Here is a 27,919-nt window from a genome sequence, read left to right on the forward strand (position 1 = left end):
TTTATAGAATTTGGGGTTAAGCTTGGAAATTTAATTGGCATAAGAAGGGAACTGAGGTACCTCTGTAATAATTGGTATGGTATCTGTCAGTACGACCATGGTGATTTATTAACTGGGCTGGTATTTCCTGTAACCTGAGGACTAGATTTTTGACCACATCAAAGTCGTATGCAATCTGTTACTATGAAACAAGGATGGGTTTTATTATCTATTTAAATTAAAAAAAATATTTGATGTGGAGGCACTTGTAACTGACCCTATGAAAATGAGTCTTTAATATTTCATCTTTATTAATAGTTTATCCCAGAGATGACAGGATGTTATTTGTTTGCTTGTTTTTAACACATTAAAAATATAGGAGAAGATAAACCTAGTTCTTTTCATTGGTCTTTTAATTGTTTTGAATTTGAGATAACCATGATGATAATTTAAGTACATTAAAACTTCACATTATAAAATTTGTGAAAAGTAGAATATTGACTAACTTGATATTTACATTTGTATATATTAGTGAACAAAGTATGAAGGTCACTGTAGATGGTTAAAGGAAGGTAAAATTCCTTTATTGTTTTTTTTAGAGTGTTCACTTATTAAATAATGATCAAATATTTGATCGCTTTATTCATGCTGTAATCAGAAGAAACATTTAGTAATTAAATGCCTCATTTCATGTTTCCTTTTGGTTGCTGTGACTGTCTTCTGCATATGTCAACCTATTCATCTGAAAATTAATGGCTTTTGTAAGGTAAGGAGTCTTATTATCTTCCTCTCAAGTTTCAGCTGATAATGTTCAAAGCTCTTGTCCTCAATCCGCAAACCATTTGGATTGTAGTAGCAAACCCTCTGATTTTTCTGGCCCACTAGCAAAATATGGATTATATCATAATTCCTCAGTTGTACCAAGTCACTATTTACTCCATAAAAAAAAGAAACCTGACAGACCTAAAAGTGAAAAGAAACTAGAATCATGTAAGTTAACAAAAGAGCTTTCGCTAGCTGACCTCATTGATGATGCGCCAAGAGATTCTTGTAAAAGTCAGCCGTCAGTCAGATTATCATCCACGGATGGTCTGGAAAGTCTGTTTTCAAAGAATCTAGGTGCTGATCTGTTTAGACCTCATGAATCGGAATGTGTTTCCAAAGATGATTCTGCATTCAAAGAAATACCAGATTTAAAGTCCTTAATGATAAAGAGCTCAACGCCTAGTAACTCTTTATGTATTCAGAATAATTCACTTCCTGCTATCCATAACATTCCAGTAGAAAACAACTTAGGAAATTTAAATAGTCCTTTGCTCTTAACTAGCTCATTGGAAAATATAGCTCATGATAATTTAAATACTAGTAAAATGACTGAAGTTGGAAGTGTTTCTTCAGTTGAACAGAGTGCCAAGAATTACATTTTAAAAGATGACAGTCCGCAGTTTGCCGGGTGTGAACGTCCATCCCTAGCTGAACTGTTTCAGGAACACAAAGAAAATAATCCAAGCCAGTGCTTTACTTTATCTGATCTTTGTAACCAGTCATCTGCCAGTTTCACAGATCTCAGTTTGGGATCTTTTCCCTTGTCAAGGCTAGCAGATCGGTATCCATCTTCGACTGGAATATCAGAGTTAACAGGATCTCTGTCGTCTTTGGCATTTTGTAAAGCTTCTCCTACAAGAGACCTTGAGAATTTGTCACTTTCTGATTTGATTGCAGAAACAATTGATGTAGACAGCTCTCAGTTTAAGAAGGATTCCTTTAAGCTCAGTGTATCTGAAATGAGTTCACCTGGAATAGATTCAAATATTGATCTTAGTGTCCTTATAAAAACCCCTGATTTTGTTCCAAAACATGTAGCAGACCAATCAGTTGCTCCAACATCAGGAACTAAAGTTTTAAATTCGAAGTTAGGGAAAAATTTCAATTCTGCTAAGGATAATAAGAGAACCAATAAAGGCTCTTTGACTAGGAACCCACCTTTTTCTCTCTCTTGGACCAAGGCTCTTGCTGCTAGACCTTCAGCTTTTGCTTCTACACTGTGTCTTCGTTACCCATTGAAAAGCTGCAAGCGACGCACCCTTGACCTCTATAAGACTTTTCTTTATAGTAGACAAGTTCAAGACATAAAGGACAAAGAAATAAGTCCTCTTATAGCAATAACACCATTTGACTTCAAATCAGCATCTCCTGATGACATTGTAAAAGCTAATCAGAAGAAAGCTTTCACTAGAGAATAGTAACAGGAGAACTTGATAACTGTTGTAGAGTTTTTGTTTTAATTTAAAATCTTTATAGGATTACTGTATATTATGGGATGAGAGTTGTGGTTTTATATTAAAATTGTCTTAAGTCAGTTGATAACTTTAGTTGATAATGTATTTTTGCACTGAAAAAAACTTTTTTTTTTACTATATTTTCTTTTAGTGATAACTGGCTTTATTTAAGTTGATAGCCTAAAGTGGGTGTATATGTTTACAAAATGCATATGGAAACTTGATATTGTGAAATCAAACCTCAGATATTTTTGTTTGAAGCACTCAACTTTATAAGTTTTTACAATGAGACCTTTCTTTTGTAAAACATTTTTGTGCTTCATTCTTAAATGAAAATGCCACTTGGGATTATTCTAGTTTAGAGATAAAGATTTTTCTTCTGATATGTGGCATAGCATAGGTGAGACATAATTATATTTTAAAATATTAGTGATATCATTCCCATTCATTATTTTTCTGTAGGTGGATAAAATTTTTCTATTAGAAAATTTTAAAATTCCTGACTTTTAAGAATACTGTGGAGGTTGTTGAAATACATTTTTGATGATAATAAAATGAAAATCCTTTAAGGGACCATGTACATATTGAAGTTGGATTAGTACATAAATTATTTTTATACATTTTCGAAACCATTTGTCCTAAATGCACACTTTGAAATAAATATATAGAAAGTGTTTTCAAGTATGGTTGCATGCTGTTTGAACAGATAATTTTATCAGATCTCTTTAGCTTTTTCTTATGTAAGTAATAAAATGTGTTTTCCTCTGATACTGACAGTGTATGTGCTACCGTGACCAAGTTTCAGCAGTGTCAGACCAAATCCGAGCTCTTCTAGGCAGTAGAACAAGTATGTAATTCATCCCTGAAAGCAGTGGTCCTCAACTAGCAATCAGAATCGCTAGGGGAATTTTTTTCAGAACAGATGCCGTGGCTTCAATCCAGACATGGTCAGTTAGTCTCAGAGGGATGACATTTTGGGACTGTGTATTTTTAAACAAGTCCCCAGGTGATTTTGATGTGTTACTTTTACTTGAGAACTATTGCCTTGGGGGAAGGACTCAATAGAACGGAAAGAATTACTAATGCTGAGGATAGCACCTGACCAATGTGAATTTATATTTTATAGTTTCTCGTAATCAGAAATACCAAGGAAAATTGCTAATTAGGAATTATAGTCTTGCATAAGAGGATGCTGATACTGTATCATTAGTATTTCTTGCAGAAAAAAATAGGATCTAAAATGTTAGTTCTTAGTGAAAATAAAATGGCTGGCCTTTTCCTAGTAAAGACCTACTTTCTCTGGCAGCTACTTCAGAGTGCTTTTTATAATTTTTCTTTTTTGTATTTCTTGTTTCAGTTTATTTTCAGAATGACATTCCAATATTTTTAGCTGTGTATGATGTTTTTATATCCACTGTTTTGGTGGGAAATCTTAAGCTAGAATTATGTTTTCCTTATTCTTGACCAAACACTTTTTTTTGTGATGCCTTCAGGTTTTGTTTTTAATTGTGTATTTCAGTGTATATCATACTGATGCTTACGAGATGATATAAATTAGGTTATATTTTATGGTCAGTTTTAAAGTTTAAATTGCCCCAACTGCTGATTTTGTTTTCCTAGTCTTATACCTTGACGAAACATTTTAGTACTTTTGCAAAATTAGTGTATGACTCATCAACTAGATTTATATGTGGGCCCTCTCCAACTTAGAAGTGAATTGTATTCTATGAGTTTGGAACTGACAAAACTCCTGATAGATTAAGTGTTAATGCAAGTGTACCCACTTTGCACGTGAATCCACAAATATTTATGTAACTCATATTAAAGTTGAACAGTGGTACTATTATTTTACCATCTTTTAGAACAGATTTTCAAGTGGAAATGTAATACTTTTAAGCCATTAAAAGTAGATTTTGTAGTGAACTAGATTTCCCTTTGTTGGCTCATTAGGATTGTAACTACCATTTATAAGATTATTTCTTTAGGGACAATCCTATATTGCAGGATGATAGGAAAGGCAACAATTTTTAAATAGGTCTCCCTGCCATTGTCATGGCTCCTGGTCCATCAGGCAAGTACATGACATGTACTTGGCTTTGTTGAGTAAGGAATTGTCAGTCTCTGAGATTCAGAGTGGAGCCGAGAAGACCCTTTGCCCTTTCCACCCTTGGCCTTTGGCCCTTGATAAAGCGACCGGTGCCTGTTTATGGATACACCTCAGTGACGATGATTTGCTCGCACTAAATGCGTACTCTGCACCAACTGCCCGTTTTTGACTGCTGTTTGGTAGCTCAGGTATGCTAAGTGTTTTGATTTATTTTCCAATTCTAATACCAGTTTTGTAGTGCAAAGTCATTTTTATTTGCATTATGATCAAGTGCATTAAAATTTTACTTTAGGAATAGATATAATGTTGTAATTATGTTCTAAATGATACAAAATACAAAAGATATTTAAAATTACTAGTTTTGGTCACGTTTTTTGTCCTTAAATGATCTAATGTTCATGGATGTTTTGTCCTTTTGCATTCTCAAGTCTTTGGTTGGCTCTTTTGGTTATGATTCTTCTTTCCATTAATTGACAAGAACTAGGGTTTCACTTCCTTACAGAACACTTTGCTTAACTTTTCTTTTTTGTTTTACTTTTTTCCTATTTCCAGTTTAATAATCGGCATTCCAACCTCCTTCCCTCCTTTGGCTTTTAATTCTTCTTTCTTGAACTTTCCTTTCATCCTTTTGTCTTCTCATATAAATAGTAATAAATAGCCCAAGTGTGTTGTATTTTGTTTTTAGTGTTCGGTGGGAGGTCATACAACTGATTTTCACATCAGAGATAAAACCAGTATAGTGCTTTTCTTTGTATGTAAAGGGAAGCACTGTTAAGATAAACACAGTTAAGAGAAGATAATGGGTTCGTATGTGATTATTTACCTTTTAAATTGATCCTGGATTTATATGTGGACCACTACAAATAAACAAGTGCACAGTTATACATGGAGGAAGAACTGTGTATCAACAAGTTTTTTTGTCTTGTATTCCTACAAGTATGTATTTGCTTATAGAGTCAGATTTGTAGTAGCCTAAAAATTGTTTTCTATTACTTGTGTGAACAGAGAATGTTGACTAAACAGGGAAGGATTGATAGTAATTTCTTTACTAGTTTTCTTTTAAAATTATATGAGACTCAGTATATGCAATTATACATTGTATTTTTAATTTTTAGGGTGTAAAAGATGTCATTTTGAGTGTATATATACATTTTTGTAAAAGCGACGTTGAAATAAATTACAATTCTGAGGTTCTCCAAAATTAAGTAAGAAAACAACACAGTTTATCTATAGGGATTTTTAGATAAGCTTGAGCCTTCAGGATGCAATTTTAATAATTTATGTAAACAAATTAAAAAAAAAAAAAAGAACTACCTGTATGTAAAGAATTTCCTCTAAGATATTTGCCATTTCAAATTCTTGCTTTCCAAAAGGTAAAATTTCATATGTATTTACTTTTGAGGACTTAACATAGAAATCCTATTAAAGTATAGGTTATAACGAATATGGATATTGTAATTGCAAGGATGGAAGTAGAAGGGGAAAGAACTGACAGAGTGCCCATTTCTGATGTTGACGTGCCTGGTTTATATTATATGACCGAAAGGAAAACATCACATCATTTTAGTTGCAAGAGATATCACAAGGTGAACAAAGCAATGATTGTTAACCTCAGATGGGAGGGGGGTTGTGGGTACTTAAACACATAATTATATTGATTGTAGTGTGGCAGTTACGTCTTTACACTCTCCAAAGCTGACATCTTTGCCCTCCTGATCTAAGCTGCTGCCTCCTCTGTTTCCTATTTTTCTTAGTAGTATCTCTGTCTTCCAGTTGCTTAACCCAGAAACCTAGCTAACATGGTCCTTGATTTCTCTCCCTCATTTACTTACAATCGATTACCGGTCCTATTTTTCCTGCTTTACAAATAAGTAAAAACATCTGTGTATATACAGTTGATTGTCGTTATTTGTGGTAGTTACATTGTATAAAATCACAAATTAGTGAACGCTGAGTGCAGTATGCCAACACTGACTTCTCAAATGCTGAAGCATTGCTCTTACAGGAAATACAGGGTTAGGTTCCTTTCATCTTCTGGTCACAACATTTTTGTCAGTCAGTATGTAACCTTACTTTATGTATCTATTAAAAGACATTTGTTTAAAATGTATTATTTCCATATCATTAATTCATTAACATTGAACTCACAGCCAGTAGCTCTATAACTCAGGCCTGTACAAAGCTTATCCAACACATGGCTTTTATTTATAAGGCACATCACAGCTGCCTTGTACTTAGGGACGCTAGGCAGTGCTTTAGCACTACTCATGGGGACCATTTTAAACAGCAAAGTAGCCAACTAAAATCACAGTGTGAAAAATGTGACACAAAATAGATCATAAAAAGGATACTTGTTTGTGGTGTAAAAGCCAAAACAAGAAGGCAGGGTATCTATCACCTTTTGACCCAGCAGGGAATGTGCATGTTGGGTGACTCAGATTTTTTGCTTCTCTGCATTTGTCTGGGAGTGATTGCAAAAGTGCCATAAATAGTGATTTGGGGGTTACCAATAAACTTTAGTGAATAGGTGAGTTTCTAAATATGGAAACCGTCAATAACGAGGAGGCATTGTACATTTTTTGACCCCACTGTTCTCCATCATTATTGCCAGTTTACCTCTTAAAAGGCCATTAGTTTTGAGCAAAATTACTGAAAAATGAACTGGTTTCTTTACCTCTCATTTTATTTTGCCCAAAACACTTTCTACATTACAACCAGAGTAACTTTTCTAAAATGAAGCTCTAATATTCTGCCCTCTGTATAAACCTTTTAAATTATTTTATAAGACTTCTGTTTTGTGCGCCCTCTCTCTCTTCCCTCCCCCCCCCCCAGAACAAACCTACCTGAGTTTCCTCTGCTTCTGTATACTGCTTTGCCCCTACCACCACCCCCATTTCTCCTGGCTGATCATCCTTCATGTTGTAGTTTATATATCACTTCACTCCCAGTCCCGGGGAGGGGAACCTTCGTAGGCACCCTAGTTCATTGCATTCCTTTTATTACCTCTCCATGTAAAATTATACCCCTCTGTACATATAGTCCCTTTCCCTTGTGGTCCTGTTGAATTGTCCCTCACAGCACTTAAATCATCTGACATTGTGTGTGCATACACAGTTATTTTTATTACCTGTCTCCCTACTGCTCCCCATGGCCCCCACGCAGCTTCTATGGGGGCAGGTATTTTATGTGTTCACTGATGTCTCTTCAGCTTAGAGTATGTCTGGCACATAAATGTAGACAAGGGTTTAAAGTAGAAAGTGAGTCTCACTCCCACAGTCTTGTTCCCTACAGGAAGCTGTAAATAAATCTGTAAACAAATCGTTTCTTTTGTATTATTCTTCTAGAAACTTTACTTGCATATCACTATGTGAACCTGCATGTATATATTTAGACAAATGGGAAGATGCTGTAACACTTCTATGTCTGTACCAGTTGTCAAAGCCTTTTGCAGACTTTACTGTTTATACAGAGATCAATCTCATTCTTTTCAGAAGCTGTGTAGGATTTCTTAATGTGGTGGTACATTAAATAGCCCTTGTTGATAAACATTTTAAGTGTTTTCAGTTGCTATCACTAATGACCCCAAAATGAACACCCTACATTTTTAGAAGTTGAATTTCTGGGCCAAAAAATATATACTTTAGATTTTTGATAGATGCTGCCTAATTATCTTTAACAGAGATTGTACTAATTTCCTTTCTCACAGGTTTCTGAGTATTTCTGTGCAGATTCTCACAGATATGGTTATTACTCTTTCTGGTATTACACCAACCTGATCATTAGAAAATATTTTTTTCATTTATTTATATGTTTTTAATAGAGTGAGGCTAACTGCTTTATCGTATATTTAAATCTGTTTGTATTTCTTTTTCTTGGAACTGTCTACTTTTAATCTTTACCCATTTTTCTGCTCGTTGTCTTTCATAATGACTTTTTGTGTGTGTATATATACAATGTATGTATTGTATATATATGTGTACATGTACTTAAAAGTAAAAAAAAAAAAACATTAGTCCTTTGTTGTATGCCTGGAAAATACTGTTTTCCGATTACCAGCTTGTTTTTATAAGATAGAATTTTGATTTTCGTGTATTGAAATGCGTCAATCTTTTCTCTTAAAGGTTTTTGTTTGAAAGTTCTGTTCCAGCAAAAGATAATTTTTTAAAAAATCATTCGTTTTTTCTAATACATTTGACAGATTTTCTTTTCTGTTCTCTTCTTTTCTTTTTCTTTTCTAATACCTTTTACTCTTTGATCTAGCTGCCATTACGGAGGAAACTAGGAATGCAGTTTATTCACCAGCATCTTTTGTCTTTCCAGCAGTTGGATTTGTCACAGTACCTTTTGTTTAATTACATGTCCCTTTTCTCTTTTAACCTGATTTGAACCTGCCGTCTTTGACATACACTAAATTCTTTCCTATCTCTCTATATTTTGGGACTCTGTGCTCTTCCATTTCTTTGTCTTGTTTTATGCCAGTACCAGATCGTTAGTTACCGTGGTAATTCTTACACAATTTTGATTTGGTTTTAATGTTTGTAGGCTGTCTTGTTTCTTCTTTCCTTTTTCGTAGTTTTCCTGAGTTATCTCTCTTGGTTTTTTTTTTTTTCCACATGAGCTTTAGAAACAAGCTGGTCAAATTATCTGGGGGAAAAAATCCAGTTCTAATTTTTATTGAGATATTTAATGTTTTCAAAAATGTTTGGAGAAAATATATTGTCTTTATCAAAGGCAAAAGGCTTTAGACATTACATTATTAAACATGAAACATTACAATTTTAATAGATTTTCTAGTAGACATAATATGGAACAATCCTAGTTGATCATGGTAGTTTATTCTTTTAATATGATGGATTTTATTTGCTAATATTCTGTTGATGGCTATTCCATCTATTCGCAAATTTAATTTACACTTGTGTATATGTGTGTGTTCTTTCAGGTTTTGATTTCTCTTTGTGATGCGTTTTTTTTTTTAATTTTTTAAATGTTTATTTTTGAGAGAGAGCAAGGATGAGCAGGGGAGGGCAGAGAGAGGGGAAACAGGATCCAAAGTGGGTTCGGCAGAGCCTGATGTTGGGCTCAAACTCAAAAGTGGAGATCATGACTTGAGCCTAAGTCAGTCCCTTAACCAACTGAGCCACCCAGGCGTCCCTCTTTGTGATGCTTTTATAGAGAAGAGTTTTTCTTTACCCTTAAGTAATTTAAAGAGCATTGAAATTATTTGTGTCATCAAAGGATTTATCTTTTTCAATAGAGAAATGTTCTAGAGTCAGTTTGAATGTTTTATTTTTCTTAGAAAACCATCCATTTCATTCAGGTGTATTTGTTTAGCATTATAGCAAACATTGTCATTATTTTTTTAGATTCTTTTATATTTAGTTAAATCTCCATTCTTATTTATTTATTTTTTTTTTAGTTTTATTTAAGTAATCTCTATGCCCTACATGGGGCTGGAACTTATGACCCCAAGATCAAGAGTTGATGCTCTTCCGACTGAACCAGCCAGGTGCCCCAATATCCATTTTTATTTTTTTATTAAAAAAATTTTTTTTAATGTTTATTTTTGAGAGAGAGAGAGAGAGAGAGAGAGAGAGCACTAGTGGGGGAAGGGTAGAGAGGGAAACAGAGGATCTGAAACGGGCTCCACTTGGACAGCGGTGAGCCCAGTATAGGCCTCGAACTCACGAACTGTGAGATCAGGACCTGAGCCAAAGTCAGAGGCTCAACTGGTTGAGTCACCCAGGTGCCCCTCCATTTTTATTTTGTTTTCTCCCCTCTACTTTCTTCTTCCCCTCTGCCAGCTTTGTTTTCTCTTGATTTTATTACTTTTAATTTGTTTCATTCTCCAAAGATTGGCTCTTGGATTAATAATTAGTTCTACTGGTATATTTTTTTCATTAGTTTGTGAGTAATCTGTTTATTATCTAATCTGTTTTCCATTTTTTTCTCTGCCTTTCTGAGTGGAACATTTAATTTAACTTAAATGCATTTTCAATTCTTTATTATAGAAGTTAATTTTAATTTATGAGATTGCAAACACAGAAAAATTAAGAAAATAATATAACAGATACTCATGGACCCACCATTTAGTTGCAGATCTGTCTCTCTGTTGTGAGAAATAAATTGTTAGATTGGAGTCCTAGCTCCACCTTTTCCTTATTTCTCCCCACTGCTTTGTAGTTGATACGCATTGTTTACATTCTGTCTTATTTACCTAAGTCTCTGTAGTTCTATTTTTCCTGTGGATACTATATTTGCTCATGAGTTCTTTTAGAATCATTGTTATTTTCTGGGTTCCTTTAGAGTTACTGTTATTTTCTGGATAATTCACAATTTTTATTTTGATTTCCTTTTTAAGCCAAGAATCTGAAAGTCTTAAAATTTCCAGGTTATTGTGGGAGTTTCGTTATTTTGTTAAGATTACTGATTTCACTGTACTGTTAGAGAATGTGGTCTGTGCCCTTAGAAGTTTACTGAGGTTTTTTTTTTGAGGCCCAGTGTAGTTTTAGAATGGTTTCATAGGCACTTGCCAAGAATATGAATTCTGTCTGAGGAATACAAAATATGATACATTTCTGTCAGTTACTTTTTAAATTGTTAGAGGGTTCAGTGGGCTGACTTAAAATCTGTTTCCTTAATTGTAGGCTGAGAGAGAGGTAAGTTAAAATATAATACCCTTCCATTTTATTTCATCTTATTACTTACAGATTTTACCTTATGCCTTTTGATATGTAAAGATACATGATCTTTCTGTGGATTTGAAGTTTTCATTAATGTAAAGTTCCTTTCTGATTTGTTTTATGCTTTTTGACTTAAATTCAATTTGTTTAATGTCATGATTGCTTTCCCTAAGTTGGACTTGTTCATCCTTTTACTTTCAATGTTTTGAGTCACTTTGGTTATTTGTGCCTCCTGTAGATATAATTGCGTTTGTCAGAGTCAAAGGATAGGCTAGGTATAATACCTTCTGTGATACATGGTCTGTATTTTGACTTGGTGTGTACTGTTTGGTAACTTGGAGATTTGTACTATCTTTGTAACATAGTAACATACTTTAATTTGCTAGCACTAAGAAATACGTTGATCTCTCATTATGGAAGATGAAGAAATTAATTTATGCTTCATCCCCTCCCTATTTCTCATAATTTTTGTTGATATTTTAAGTTCTTAGTTAAAATATTTACCTTTATAACTTTTATGTTTACATTTCTATTAACTGAACTATTAACTTTAAACAGTTAATTTAATGAGTCCTGGATTTAAAAGTTGAGCTCGTCAAAGTTACAGTTTCTTATACTTGCCCCCTCTCTCTTTTTGTCCTGTATTTTTAGTCGTATTATTTATTGCCAAGATGTATAGCATTTTTATTTTATTCTGTACTCAAAGCTTCCTTACTTTCAAAACAACCATAGTTCATTTTAAAATAGCATTTTCATGATTAGGCTTCTATTTGTCTCATTTGACTGTGACATCTGGTTTGACCGCTCACCATCCCCTCCTTGCAAAATATACATGTGTGAAATATTTCCCAAGTTGTTGAATATTTGAAAGGGATTCTGTGGGCCTGTATTTGCATGACCAGTTGACAGATCATGGTTTTAGGTCCCTCTTGCTTTTGTGGAGGGCTTTGCAGATACTGGTGTGCTGCTCTCTATTATTGTATGTTGCTAGCTAGTCTGATTATGCTGCTTTTAATGTGGCTTTTATTTCTCTAGTGTTACTCCCCGGCCCGCATTTCTCTGGAGTTCTGCTGGCTTACTTTCCAACTTTTTCTCCTGGTGTTCTTATCATTTTCTCTTTTGTCCTTAGTTCTCTTTCTACCCTCCCCCCACCCGCCCCATGTATGTGTTTTGGGAGAAAAATAGGGTAGAAAGTGTATAATTTTTCCTTAGAGCATTTGATCCTATTAAACACCCTCTTTTCAGCTGTAAAACTAGACTGATTTGAGAGGCTTGTCAGTAAGGCAGACTGTAGCAAAGGTTTAAATGCTTAGGTATAATGATTCCACTATCCATATCAGCCTGACTTGATCATGACATAACACTGAACAGTGTAGAGAGAAATTTCTTCTATTTCTCATTTAGAGAATTTTTCAGTGTTTTTGTACTTTTGGAATTTTGGACTGAGAACTTAATACCTATGTGAAAATTAGCCTTTCATTATGGCATAATTAACTAGAACTCTGATGTCTAAAATAATGCATTAAATGTCAATGTGTCTCCTTAATTTAGATAACATTTTAGCTCATTTTGTTAGCATATGCAAAATGGAAAATCAATAGCAAATACAAATAATCTTTGAACAGGTTATTGTGTACTTTTGTTATGCATTCATGAGCGGACTGCTAAAAGAACATATATTTAGGGAGTAAAATCTTGGGACAATCTTGTAGTTTTCTGATGGTGTTTTCCTTGCCACTTAAACCTACCAAAGGAGAAGATACTCCCCAAACTGAGTAATACAGACTCTTTTTTTTAAACAAAAACATCCAGAAATTGAAATACATGTAGTATTGTTTGAAAGGAAAGTTCTTGGCAGAAAAAGTCTTACTATTTATGTTTATAATTGTATAGTCAACCTAACTTGGAAGAAAGTAATTTCCCACACAGTGAATATTATTGTGTGAGGTGAGGTTTAATTCTTGATTGCTTTCGAGGCTTTTTCTAACATTGGGTTTATTTTGATTCTTGAAAAATAGTTGACCTAAAAAAAAGTAAGTATTAAGAAAAATAGTTGGTCTGCAAATCTGGAAAAGGAATCTTATGTAATCTAAATTTAACATTTTTTATAGTTCTTGAAATTGATACTGCTATCACCTTACAAGTAAAGTAGCCAATAATTATTTAATCAGATCATTAAAAGAACTTATTGTTTAGGGGGACCTGGGTGGCTCAGTCAGTTAAGTGTCCGACTTTGGCTCAGGTCATGATCTCACAGCGCATGGGTTCAAGCTCCACATCAGACTCTGTGCTGACAACCCAGAACCTGGAACTTGCTTCAGATTCTGTGTCTTCCTCTCTTTCTTCCCCTTACCCACTTGTGCTCTGTGTTTCTCTCTCAAAAATAAACATTGGAAACAAAAAAAAGAACTGATTGTTTAAAAGTTTTGGAGACTTTGGAGAAATATATTTTAATAGTATACTTTACAGTTGAGCTATTTTTGATAAGGTTTGTCTTAATATTGGCTTCCTCATACTGTTTAGAAATCTATTTTCCTTTCCCTTTGAATTTCATCTTGTTTTCCCTTCATTTAGAAAATAAACTGTAATTGTACATAGTGAGGATATAGTTATTTTCTGTATCTTATTTTCTTAATAAGTCAATTAAGCAATCTCATATATATAGTATATCTGTATTCTATTTGAATGTCTGAAATATTATAAGTATGCACATAATGATTTTCATATTCTTGAGTCTTAATGGTAGGTTGTTCATTAGAGAAGGTGTAGGGAATTGAAAAAAAGATAAAATTGTAAGAGTTGTAAATGCTTGCAACAAGATCATTTCTATTTCTTTATTGTGTTTTGTTTGTCTCTTAAACATCGCCCAACGAAATGGAAAAGCAAATGACATGAGAGTTTTAGGAGGAGATGCCACCCTTCTTTCTTCTCAGGTAGAGCATGTTGTGAGATTTTAACATGTCCTGGAAATAAATCCCAGTATTAATTTGAAAAGTCTATATTACAGTGAAAAATTGTTAATATGAGGACACTTCTAAACACTTCTAAACATGAACTTTTAGTAAAGTGCTTAAAATATATTTCATTTTACTTTAATCCTTTTTTGTAAGGAGTTTAAAGTCAGCATATTTAATATTTTTGATGTCCCCTGTAAAATACCTTTCTCTTTGAAAAATTTTTTTCACTAATTTATCACTGAGTAATTTTATTCAAGCAATTAGAAGTATTTTATACTTGTACAGAAAACTTCAGAGTTCATTGACTTTCTGCTTTAAAATTATGTGGGCTTTTGAAAGGAAGTGGTTTATTTCACTGAAAAAACTCATCTGGTTCAGAACGTTCTCAGATGGGTCTTAAGATTCTCTTTGTATGTACACCTACACTGGAAAAACTTAAACACTAATTGCTTAATTTAAAAATAATTTGCTTTAACCTCTCAAAACAGCTTATCTTTTTCTTGCTAGAGCCAGTACCATATAAGAAGTGCATGAATGCTAAATACAAAGTTTTCTTTTAGGCCTAATTACTTTTTTTTTTTAACCATAGAAATTATAATCTGATTATAGCTATATACTTTCATGTTTCATTCCAAGGCAATTATAAGTTCTTTTGGTATATTTTGAGTGCTTTGTGTACATACTAAGCATTGTTAAGTAGTTCAACAAGGGATAGAGTGGAAGCAAACGACAGCATTCATTTTAGTTATTTCATACTCACTTTTTATCAGAAAAACATGTGGTAGCCATTGGAGACCTAGATTGAGGTCACAGACTTTCCTGTAGAGCTTTATAGTAGCCCCTGAGGGCTACATATGATTTACTGGAAACACCATATGTAGCCAGGTGCTTTCCCTCTGAACATGTTACCTGTTTCTTTTTCTTGGCTGTATGTAGTGTTCTGTCTGGGAGCTGCTACCTCTCAAGAAACGATAGGGAATAGAATATATTGAAATGTAAACTGTGTTTCAGGCTTTGTATGTATTGTATTTAGTCGTTCGGAGAATCTGTGAGTTAGGTGGAAGAAGCTGAGGCTTATATTAAATAAATAAATTGACTTCTTTCACATGGGTGTTAAGAGGTAAATTGTAACTCAAATGTGGAGTTTTTTTGAACTCCAGTGCCCTTTTCATTGTTACATAGTACTTGCAGCAAACTTTTATATTGTAAAATTGAACCTTGTTTGGTATTTGTTGATAAATATCTTAAGGATAAAATTAAATCCCTTGCCAGGGAAACCAGTTTTATCATTAGTGAGGTATTCAAAAATTACTTTCAAGGGGCGCCTGGGTGGCGCAGTCGGTTAAGCGTCCGACTTCAGCCAGGTCACGATCTCGCGGTCCGTGAGTTCGAGCCCCGCGTCGGGCTCTGGGCTGATGGCTCAGAGCCTGGAGCCTGTTTCCGATTCTGTGTCTCCCTCTCTCTCTGCCCCTCCCCCATTCATACTCTGTCTCTCTCTGTCCCAAAAATAAATAAACGTTGAAAAAAAAAATTACTTTCAAGCATTTTTTTTTTTTGATAGTATTAATTTGGTAAGAGACTTGGCCTTCATGTATAGAGAATTGGTATCAATTTCCAAGTCCTTGCAAATGAGCAATCCTAAGAAATGAAGTCCTTTTCTAGTTTATTTAATTTAGAACTACTTTGTGGTCTTCCATTTCTTGAGCAACAGTTCGGTTTGGTTTTAAGTCTTGAAAAATTTAATTTTTTTTTTTAATAATTGATAACTTGGTACCATTTTAAGGCAAAAGCTTAAATAAATAATAGTGTTTATTGAGTAAAACTAGAAAATTCAAATGAACCAATGGAAGAAAAAACATGTACCTTAATCCTATTATTCAGAATTTAGAACTATAGCATTTTGATGCATTTAAGCAATAATAGTAGACAATATTAATGAACACTTATGTGCCAGATATTGTACTAAACATTGTCTTTAATCTCTGTTATCTCCTTTAATATTCAATAATCATAAAGAAGAGGGATTATTTTTATCCTAGTTTTACAGTTGAAGGATCTGAAGCTCAAAAATGGCTAAACTTCTTGTCCTAGGTCACAAAACTAGTACATGGTGAAACCAGCATACAGAATAAGATGCCTCTAATACCAATGTCCTTCTTCTTATACATTGTGTACCTATTTCTATATATATGGAGAATATTAGTTTTTTTTTTAAATGGGACCACACATCACTTTTTAAGTCTGTTGTAATTTTGTCATGTACTACGTACTTTAAAAGTTTCTTAAAAATTTGTTTAATTTTATTCGTAATTGTGGTAAAATACATATAACATGAAGTTGACCATATTGACCACTGTTTATATGCACTCCATGTTTATTCACAATAACCAAGATATGGAACCATTATTCACAGTAATCAAGGTACGGAAGCAACTGTATTAACCATTTTTTAAGTGTATAGTTCAGTAATGTTAAGTATATTCACAGTGTTTTGCAGCCGATCTCCAGAACTTTTTATCTTGCAAAACTGAAACTCTATACTCATAACACCTCTCCATTTTCCCCTGCCTCTGCCCTAACAGCTGTCCGTAGACCTTTATTGTATGCCAACAGTTATTAACATAATATTGTTATTTAATCAGACACTTTGCAAACTTAAGTTTTTTAGTTGATTATTCCAGAAAATGCTACAGTAAATATTTTGTACATTTGTGTGTTTTTTCAATTATTTGATAAAAGATATTTATAGAGTAGTATTGGGTAGAGTAGCTGGTTAAAAAGGTATGGGCATTTTTAATGCAATTTTAAAGCAATTGGATGGATTGTGCTAATTTACTCTTACATTTAGTTGTTATTCATAATAGCATTTGTAACATTTTATAAAGGATAATTATATTTCAGTGATGGATTTTATATTTGTATTGAAGTTTTCATTCATTAATAGAGTGGATAAGCATCAAAGGTGGTGACTTTTTTATGTCATTTTTGGGTTGCTTGTTGAGGTGACAGTCACCTACGTATTCCTGAAAATTGTATCTGTGTGCTGCACTGTGTGTGCTGTTACAGAGGTTGGTATTGTCTAAAATACCAGTTACTCATGAGAAAATGGTAGCTAACTTAGAAGTTTCTATAAAGAAGTAAAATAACGTATGTGATGCTGTTGGCACAGTGTCTGGCATGTAGAAAGTGCTCAACAAGTGATAACTGAACTTAGTTCAAAGAAATAAAGTGCTCTTTTACTACCAACTAAGGAACAGGTGCAGTTAAAACATGATTATATTAAAGTGTAATGCATTAGGGTGCTTATTAAATGACTCCTGACTTTCTGAGGCCTTTTTTAGTCATTCATGATGTTTTCTTGTAAGCCCCACGTGGCTCTTCTCCCCACTTAGCCATTTTTAGATTCGATTCTTCCATATATTTATTTATTTTCACATAATATATAAAAATAGACACTCATACAGGGGTTTTTCATTAATGTTTTATTAAAAAATACTATAATTTCATATTCTTATAATCCATTGTCAACTAGAATATTTTCAACTTACTCAACTTTTGGTGATTATGTAATATTCCATGATAATGTTATACTACAATTTATTAAAAATTTACCATATTAAAGGACATACATTTTATTTCCAATTTTTGCTTTTATGAACAGCACTGCTTGTAGAACATCTGTGTATATATATCCTTACAATCTAGGGCTTTTGATTTATGAGATTGATCTCCTATAATGGGATTACTGTGTTGAAAGGCGTATTGTTTGCTTTAAATAGATACGGCCAGTGCTTTATGAAAGTTATGGTTCATCCCTTCTCCAGCAGTAGGTATTATTACTTTTCTTGATTTTGGACAGTCTGGCAAGTGAGAAACTAATGTGTCATTGCTACTTTAACTTGCATTTTTTGTGATCATTAATGAAATCGAGTATGTTCATATATTCATTTGTTATTTGAACTTGTTCTGTGGATTGCTAATTGTATCCTTTGCCCATTTTTAATTAGGCTGTCTTTTCCTTATTAATTTGAAGTCTTTATATTATTGATACCAATTAAAAGTGTTTATTGAAGTATAGTGGACATACAGTGTATTAGCTTCAAGTGTCCAGTATAATGACCGACAATGCTATACATTACTCAGTACTCACCGTGATAAGTGTCATCAGCATCTGTCACCATGTGATATTAGTAACTTTATTCCCTGTATTGTGCTTTTCGTCTCTATGACTTGTTTATTTTATAACTGGAAGTTTGCACCTCTTCATCCTCTTCACCTGTTTCACTTATCCACCACCCACCTTCCCTATGGCAGCCTTTGTATTTAAGAGTCTTTTTTTGTTTGTTCATTTGTTTTTTAGATTCCACACGTAAGTGAAAACATGTCTTTTCCCTACTTCGTTCACTTAGCATAACATTCTCTAGGTCTATCCATATTGTTGCAAATAGCAAGATTTCATTCTTTTATTATGGTTGAGTATTATTCTGTTTGTGTGTATATTTGTGTGTATGTCACATCTTCTTTATCCATTCATCTATTGATGGATACTTGCGTTGTTTCCATGTCTTGGCTGTTGTAAATAATGGTGCAGTAAGCATCATTTTGCATAAATCTTTTCAAGTTGATGTTTTTGTTTTCTTTGAGTAAATACCTGGTAGTGGAATTACTGTCTCATGTGGTATTTCTATTTTTAATTTTTTGAGGAGCCTCCATACTGTTTTCCACAGTGGTTGCACCAGTTTCCATTCCCAAATACTGTGCACGAGGGTTCCCTTTTCTCCACATCCTCACCAACTCGTTATATCTTGTCTTTTTGATATTAGCCCTTTTGACAGGTGTGAAGTGATGCCTCATTGTGGTTTTGATTTGCATTTCCCTGATGATCAGTGATGTTGAGCATCTTTACATGTGTCTGTTGGCAATTTGCATGTATTCTTTGGGAAAATGTCAATCAGGTCCTCTGTGTTTTTAATCAGATTTTTTTTTTTTGGTGTTATGGGTTCTTCATATATTTTGGACATTAACTCCTTATCGGATATATAGTTTGTAAATATCTTCTCCCACTCAGTAGATTGCTTTTTGTTGATGGTTTCCTTCACTATTACTTTGGTGTAGTCCCAATAGTTTGTTTTTGTTTACCTTGTCTGAGGAGTCATATCTATAAATATGTTGCTAAGGCCAGTGTTTAAGAGAGAATTTTTTTAGTTCTACGCATTGTAAATAGTTTGCCTAGTCTTTTTCTTTATGATCTCTTTTTCTATAGAAAAATTTAAAATTTTTCACTCTGTCTTTAATTTACTGGGTTCGAGTCTTGGAGTAAAAAACAAAACAAAACAACTCAACCTCTAGGTTATACATATTCTAAATTTTCTTTTGAGAGAATTATATGAATTTTTTTATGTTTGACTTTTTTAATGTCTGGCTTTTTTAATGTCTGACTTTTAATTCTTCTAAAATTTACTTTAGTGTGTAAAGAAGGGTAAAACTTTACTTTCTTAAAAAATTTCAACGCATGGGCTTGTATGTATCATATCAGTATGTATCAGTAGTGTGTGGGATCAGAGGGGTGGTAGCTCTCAAATTAGATCAGTGTTTTGCAAACTAGCTCTGTCATTTGTTACCTGCATGGCCTTGCTAAAGTGACTGGATTTGAGACTTCTTTTCTTCTTTAAAATGGCAATAATGCTATCTACTTCAAAGTGTATTCTGATTTACTTAACCCAGCTTTTATGCTATAGTAGTCTCTTAAAACCGTGTTGGTTTCCCTTATTTTCTTCCTTTTACTGATTGCTTTAAAGTTCATTACATTTGTTATTAGGGAGTTATTTCTGGATATGGATAGTGTTCAGTATTACCAGGTCTTTTTAAATCATTTAGGAATGACTCTTGGTCCCACATGTGAATTCAAGATGATATGTGCAGATAGTATATGACATTTTGTATGTCCTTTTAAAACTTAATTTTATTTATTTATTTTTTAGGATTATTCAATACAGTAGCCTCTTTCTGTCTTTAAGGCCATGTTCTTGAAGATCCCAAAGATAGAATTAAGGAAGGAAATTGGGGACTAGATGGAAATATGGATTAGGTTGACCTATGTAGGCCTGTGTCTGTGTGCATATGTGTGTATTTTGCAGTCACTAAAATAAAAGTGTAAATGACAGCTAGATAATGAGAATCTTAATGAAACTTAATGCCTTTTAAATTATTAATACAGTTTAATTTTTATTTATCTCTTTTAAAGTTGGAACTCCTTGAAGTTTTCAACAAGGTTCTTGTAAACTTTTTTTCTTACTTCAGCTCATGTGCATGCTATGAGCCTTTTCCTCTATGCCTGTTCTCTATCCAAATGTTTAGCATTTCTCTGATTTTATGATTAGAAGTAGATTCTCACTGCTAGTGCCTACAGTAATTTGGAGAAGAGCACGGTTACTTGTGTAAATTGCTTGGATTTATATTCCAGTTGAACCACCTGTTAGCTGTGTGCCTTTAGCAAATTACTCAACATTGTGTGTCACAAATTCCTTATTCACAAAATTAAGATAATAATAGTTCTTATTTTTTAGGGTACCTATAATGTTAAATGAAGTTATATGTTAAGCCATTATGGCATTTCATGGCACATAGTAGGAACTCATTAAATTTAGGTTATCCTGCGTTGTTGAGGAGGTGTTTCTCAAATACGCATTCATGCCTAAACAAGACATGAAGTATTAACAAAATTTGTTAGGATGTTTCCAAGGGTGGATAATCCCAAGGATAGGAATATAGACGAGATTTCTTCAGGGAGGGTTTAGAATAAATGAAACAGAAATCTAGGGAAGAATGGTAAGGGACACCAATGTAGTTTTTGAAGGGTTTGATATATATAATTTTATTCTATAAAGTAAGAAGGTTTTGTTCCATTTCTGGTCTAACGAAATTTTTATCCCAGCAATATTAACAAAATGTAAATGGATTTTTCTTAAGGAACATTATTAGTAATGTAGTTTGCTCTTGTTCCTTAACTCTTGAAATAGCAAGAATGTTTAATTGCTATAGAATAAGTTATAATACCATAATTTAAATTCATTACATACATTAGGTTATAAATTTTGTGGATACTGCTTGAAGGTATATAATGTAATATACAGGTTGAAATCTGTTCATCTGAAGTTTTTCAATTTTTAAAGATTTCTGGCTCAATAATGTTTATAAAAATTGAAATCTGATTCCAATGAAAACTTTTTTCTTCTGTGTCATAGCAAGTGGTGGTGCATGGTGGATTTGATGAGGCAAATTATGCTATATAAAGGATGTTTTAAAGTGAAAAAATAATTCATACTGAATAAATCACAGTCAGTACAGCTGTAATATTGAAGGAAGTGGTTTATTCTCTGTAACCTAGCTGATGTACTTTTTGAATGTACATCTGGTAACTAGAATTTAAAGATGTAGTCAGATTCACTGAAATGGTTTCATATTTGAAGTAGTTGTTTTTCATTGAAAATTTAACACTGGTTTCTTTGAAATTATGAAAATCTTATTTTTGTGTGTGAATACCTATATGTACTGGGCATATTTTGAAACATTTTTACGAACAGTGATGATTGATAGCAAAAAGTATACTTACCTGGAACTCCCCTCTACCCCCCCTTTCTTTCTAAATAACCTTAAACGTTTCTTAAACTTAAGGTGTTTTGATCCAAATTACTTTAAATTGTAAATTTTTCTTACATTAAGAGTCTGTTGTGAATTTAGTTTGAAGGTTTTTATTTTAACCTTATAAATATTTTCTCCTTTTCTCTAAAATCACCTATTAACCTATTATCTTCAGTATCAAACTAGTAATATTCTTGATGTAGAAGAAGGGGAAAATATTAATGATTATCTTACCCAAAGACAACAGTTTTGTTTTTTGCCATATTTTTTCAACTTTTTTCCTATGCATATTTATTCTTTATCTCAAGATTTTTTAATACAATTATTATACATACAATTTTGTATCCTATATTTTTCTTCTTTATATTTTATACTTGTCTGTACACACATTTTTAAATGTAGAATCAATTTTTACACCCCAGTTTGTTTCAGAGAATACTTTAAAAACCTAGATTAAAGATGGTGAAAAGCATTTTAATTTAAAACAAAACTAGTGTTCTATATTAGTGTTTTTACATCTTTATAGGTATTATTCAAATTTGAAATTACTTAATGCCATTAAGTAAACAAACCCATATTTTTGAACATCCCCCTTGTAATATTTCTCATGTTTAGCTATGAATTTTATATAGGCAAAACCAAGTACACCTTAGTTATTTTTAACTGGATTTAAGAGTATTATTTCCTGCATAACAGTTTTCACTAACTAGTACCCTATTTGATGTGGATGATAGTATTAACATGTTAAAAAAATATTGTATAGTTGATGTTATTTAGAAATTAATGGTATATATGTGGGGAAGAGATTCTCACTGAATAGGCTAACTGGTTATTTTTAAAAATAGGATTATGAGGGCAGGAACCTTAAAAGGTCATCTGAACTAATTTCCTGACTTGAGGCAGATCTTCAAACATCTTTTTAGTTATGAACCTGAAACCAGTCAACAAGAGGTAGGTTATAATTTGCAAAGAATGTTAATCTGGGTGGTCAAATTGTTTAACTTAGATGAACTTCACTCTTTCATTTATAAAAATATTTTTATACCAGATACGTCATTAAAAAAATTTTTTTTAATGTTTATTTATTTTTGATAGAGAAGGAGAGCAGAGAGAGAGAGGGAGACACAGAATCCGAAGCAGGCTCCAGGCTTCGAGCTGTCAGCACAGAGCCCAGCACAGGGTTCAAACTCATGAACCCTGAGATCATGACTTGAGCTGAAGTCGGACGCTTAACCGACTGAGCCACCCAGGCGCCCCTATATCAGATATGTTATTTTGAGTTATTTTTCTGTCTCAGGACATCTGAAAGATAATAATACTTTGTCAGCATCAGTATCTTCCACTGACAAGGATTTTCAAAGGAAGAGAGGCAGAGATGGCCTTGTTTTTTTCATCTACCTCTTCTCCCAAGCTGAGAATCACTGGCTTTTTTCCATATATAAAATTATATAATCTTTTAAAATATTTGAGTGCCTAGTGTGTACCAGGCACTGGACTGGATGTTTTGGAAAACAAAAAATACCCTTCTGGAGCTTGTAGGTTGGATGGAGAGGTAAGGCACATACTTTATATTGAAATTTTACATTATAGTCAGAAAACAATATATGTTTTATGAATATACAATAAAGGTTTTTGACTTCCAAGTCATATCATTTTGGTCTGGAGTTATCATTGTTAAGAATTTGGGAGTATCATTTATGACCTAAAATTGATAGCCTAATGCTATGATGCATGCCTTAGAGTCTAAATGTCACTTTCCCCTCCTAAAATCAGCATGAGCAGAAGGTTAAGGAGTTAGTATTTATGTGTTTGTTATTAGGGGAACTTAGCCTACCCATCCAATTTCCCATTGGAAATTAAAAGTGTGTCAAACAGAAACTTCTTTGGTAAGCAGAGACTGATGTAACTACTAGGCTCTAACCAAATAGATTCTTTGGAGATTTTGAAATGCAAATATTAGAAGAAATCATAATTATTGATTTTAACTTTAACTGTGACCAGAAGTATCCAAATAGGTACTAATGATTAGCCTCACTAAAATCACAAAATCACGATCTTGACAAAGCATTAACATTTTATAGAGACACTTGATTGAGCAGTTTTCATATACATTTAACTTCAAAGTAAACCTGGTTCAGTAATCTTGAGGAAATCAACCCCATAAAGTCTGGAGGAGGTGCAGCCGGAAACAAAGTGGAAAGGGGAGTGTGCCTTGGAAGCAGCCTGGACAAAAGAAGCAAAGTTCCCATTAATTAAGCATGTGATCTTTAGAAATCTGCTTGAAATTTTCATCTGTAAAATGAAGGACTGGACCAAGTGACTTCTAAAAATACAGCCCACAAAATTGCATGATTCCATGACTCTAAATTCCTTGTGAGAACTCTACAAGGAATGTGAATGCTTATTTTCTGCCTGTCTCTTTATTAATCTGAGTTCCTCCATTGCCTGCCCTCTCAGCCTTCATTTTCGGTAAGCTACCTCATCCATTCCCAGGTCTTAAGTTCATGTGTTTTAATGATGCTGTCATTTCTTTTCCTCTGCACACATGATTATCCAGATTTCTCTTTGCCTTGAAAGAATCTCAGACCCAATATGTTCTGTGTTCATATCTAATTTAGAGTCCTAGGGATTAAGATCTCTGTTTTCTCCCTCTGTAACATTTAATTCATCATCATGATGTAAGAGTGTATTTTCATCTCCTGCCTGTTTCCTCTTATTCCCTGTGCTACGGTTCTTGCTCATCTGTAGTCATAGCACTGTCTCCTGCAAAATTCTCTCTTAATTTCCTTGCCTGTATTTTCTTTCAGTCTTGTCTGTCTTTATGTCTGTGTCTGAAAACAGAGACTATTATTCATCTTTGTGTCCCCAGTGCCAAGAACATGTTATAATTTAACTTGCAAAACTCTACAGACCCAAGATTGTATCTAAACAGTGGTAAAAAAAAAAAAAAAAAAAAAAAATTGGTGGCAGTCCTCGTCTATGTACTGCTGTAATTGTGCACTTGATGAAAGGACCCATACAAAGAAGCAAGACCCTGACTAGCAGATTTCTCTTAGTTCTCTGGAATGTGTTTTCTATTTGGTAATGACTTAACCATCTGCTCATTCTTCTTTGCTGGAAAGTCTGGGAACTTTTACTTCTCTCACCTGTCTACATACATCTAGGTATTATGGATTCCTAATTTTACCCTGTAATAGCTTGGATATCCCTTTCTCTGTCTCTATCGTTCATATCTTAGGTCAGTCCGTAGAATTTCTTACACGTGTTAGGACAGCAGTCTTCTAACTGCTCTTTCTCCAGTCTCGCCTTCAGTCTATTTTCCATGCTGTGGTCAGAGTAAGTTTTAAAAGCTCTGATATTTTACTCCAATGCTTTGATTCTGTTAGTGGTTCGTCTTATATTTCAAAATCAAGTTAAATGTCTTAATGTTGTACATGGCCCTAAATGCATTGCCTGCTTTTCTATTCTTATGTCTAACCTACTTACCCTCTTTGCTTGTGTCCCAGCCATGCCAATCTATTGGCGGTTGTATTGTTTCAGGCATTGTGTCTTATTTCCCAATCCCCTTATCCTTATTTTTTCCTCCAAGATTCATTAGAAATATTTTAAAGGAAACATTGCTTAATTCTTTCAGTGTGGGTGGGTCAGTACCTTTCTGATGCCTGTCTGTGTTATCATAGTTCACATTGTAGTATGTGTGTTATCTCTAGTAGACTTCTGTTTTTTGATAGGAATTATGTCTTATTATTTGATCTGTTTATCCCAGTGCTTAGTACAGTGTTATACACAGTTGGCATTTTTCTTCTCCCCATCGTGAATTAATATGTGATTGCCAGAGAGTAATTTGTAACTGTGGATTCCCTGGTGTCAAACGAGGAAAAGGAAGTTGGTATTTTGGTGATCTCAGAGACTCACAGACTATGCCGCTTTCTGTCATTACTGTGGAGCACTGAGTATTTAATACATGTCAGGTGTTGCTCTAAGTGCTTTACATGTATTGACTTATTTAAATCTCCTAACATCCCTGTTAGGTAGGTTCTCTTATTTTTATTTTATAGATGAAGAACCTAGGCACAGAAGTTAAATAATTCACTTGAAGTCACATAGTTAGTAGCAGAGCCTGGATTCCACCAAAGCTTTGTTGAAGGAGAGTCTTACCTACTTGACCTAAGACCTACTTTACCTACCAGGTCGTACCTACTTTACCAAACTCTGGTGAACTGGAGGATTTTGACATGAAGTGATTATGGGGGGGGGGGGTTCATGAAAGTACGCAAGTGTATCTCTAGGTTCTTTATTCTGTTGCCAGTTACACGGGGGGTGGGGGGGGGTGGGGAGGACCAGTGTTTATACCTCACAGGCTCTCAGTAAATCTTTGTAGAATGAATCTAAGAGTCTTTGATCATAGTATATGGTGCTGAAGTTGACCTCTGTGATTCATGCGTTATCAAGAAGCCTTAGCTTCCTTGTATTAATAATTTGCATGAAAATAATGGGATTTTCATGAACATGGAAATAGCATGGGCCATGGCCACGGATGTGAGAAAACAAGAATGTGTATGCCAGAGAATTCCAGTTCATTTATGGGAATGATAGGGAAGAGATGAGTCTTGAAAGGTAAATCAGGCATGGGGTTCTATGGGCTTGACCTAAGTAGATGGGAAAGGAAAGAAAAGGACAAACTTGAGGAATGTTTATGAGGAATAGTAAATACAGTTAATTGGATATAGAAGTTTTGAGAAAAAGGGGAATCAGAAAACAGTGACTTCGGGATTTTTTATGTTTGGACAAGAAAAGGCAATTGATCATTTTGTGGGCAAGAGGATGAGTTAGGAGATGATCTATACATTTGAGGTAGTGATTATAGGGTATATAATATGTATTTAGTGCTTTTTCTAATAACTGTAGAGCAGTCGTCAACTGGAGGTGATTTGGGGCCACAAGGACACTTGGCTGTGTCTGTAGACAGTTGGGGATGCTGCTAAACATCCTGTGATGGGGAGTCCAGCTCCCCACAACAGAAATATCCTGCTCAAAACATCAGTAGTACCAAGGTTGAGAAATCGTGCTCTAGAGAATATGAGGCGGGCGGGATAGATTTTGCCATGACCTTGTTCAAAGAAGTTCACATTTATAGTTCCCTTTTAGTTTTCACCCTTATTAGAGCATTGAAAGAGCTATCATGAAATTATTTTGTTCAATTGAGTAATCATGTATCGATGATGTACAATGTATCAAATATTTAGGTTGCAAAAATAGAGAAATCCAACACATGGCAGCCCTTGCTGTCAAGGAGCTTCAGAGTTTAAATAAGGGGGTTGCATAATCCAAAAACCAAAACTCTTTAGAGCATTACTTTCAGCTTCATAGAGCATGCAGAATATAAAGTTGTCATTGAATGACTGACTGGATGAACTTGGCACTCTTGTTTCCAAGCATGAACTTTTCAGTGGATGTTTTCAGTAGTATGTGGTATTCAAGATCATTGATGGGAAGAGTTTGGGTTGTGGTAAGATGATTCTAAGTGTTACTGTCAAGTAGTAGGATTTTGCTTTATGAACTTATAAGAAAAATCAAGAGCATCTCAAGAATAAAGTTGAGAGGAGTTTTTAGTGTTTTAAAGTGCTTGTTTTAATATGTATGCTTTTCACTTAAACATGTTTATTTATAAAAATAATATAGCATAGAAGTATATGAATTTTGAAAGTTATTTTTTTTCTTAATAGCACACTGTAGATGTAATCACTTTTAAAAGTTCACTTCCATTCCTGTGGACTTTTTAATGCCATTAATATAGCGATACAGCACCTTTACTATATAATATTACAGTGCTTTCTTTTTCCACTTAATGTGTAATGGTTTCCTTTTCATGCATGTAGGTTTACTACTTTTATATCTGACGTGAACTATTCCATTGTTTAGATGCATCATGATTTGTTACCATTCCCTTATTGATGTCCACCCACAATTTTTTTTTTTTTTTTTTGCCCTATCGGCAGCACCACAGTAAAGAATCTTGTTTGTATACTGTTGCACAGTAATGTTAATATTTCTGTAGAACACATTCCCAGAAGTATAACGTACGTAGCATTTTCATTTTATCGCATTCCTCCCCACCAAAAGTTGAACCAGGCTGTGCTCTTGCCAACAATGTCAGATAGTACTCTTTTTCCCCTTTAGCTTGGCAACACTAGCTGCTAATAAAAAAGAAGTACTCCTACCTATTTCTCTGCTGGCTCTCCCCCTCTGTCCCTCGTCTTCCACCACCTCCCTTTT

At 33.8% G+C, this 27,919-nt stretch overlaps 1 protein-coding gene across 4 annotated transcripts in view; it reads left to right on the forward strand.

Annotated features, from left to right (window-relative positions):
* The window catches only part of HBS1L (HBS1 like translational GTPase), an 86,847-nt gene that overhangs the window by 14,540 nt on the left and 44,388 nt on the right, over nucleotides 1-27,919 (forward strand). The window contains exon 5 of one of the 4 annotated variants that reach the window (XM_047101646.1): nucleotides 751-7,894. The exons of 1 other annotated variant lie outside the window; for it this stretch is intronic. In XM_047101646.1, coding sequence (XP_046957602.1) covers nucleotides 751-2,222 — 1,472 coding nt within the window. In that variant the 3' untranslated portion in view covers nucleotides 2,223-7,894. Of the gene's footprint in view, nucleotides 1-750; nucleotides 7,895-22,505; nucleotides 22,595-27,919 lie in introns of those variants that run through there. 2 more of the 4 variants (XM_047101648.1, XM_047101647.1) reach the window with 2 other exon arrangements.

The sequence above is a fragment of the Lynx rufus genome, unplaced genomic scaffold (genome assembly GCF_022079265.1).
Source record: "Lynx rufus isolate CCGP_SWC_20201006 ecotype Redwood Valley unplaced genomic scaffold, mLynRuf1.p SCAF_6, whole genome shotgun sequence".
NCBI classification, from domain to species: domain Eukaryota; kingdom Metazoa; phylum Chordata; class Mammalia; order Carnivora; family Felidae; genus Lynx; species Lynx rufus.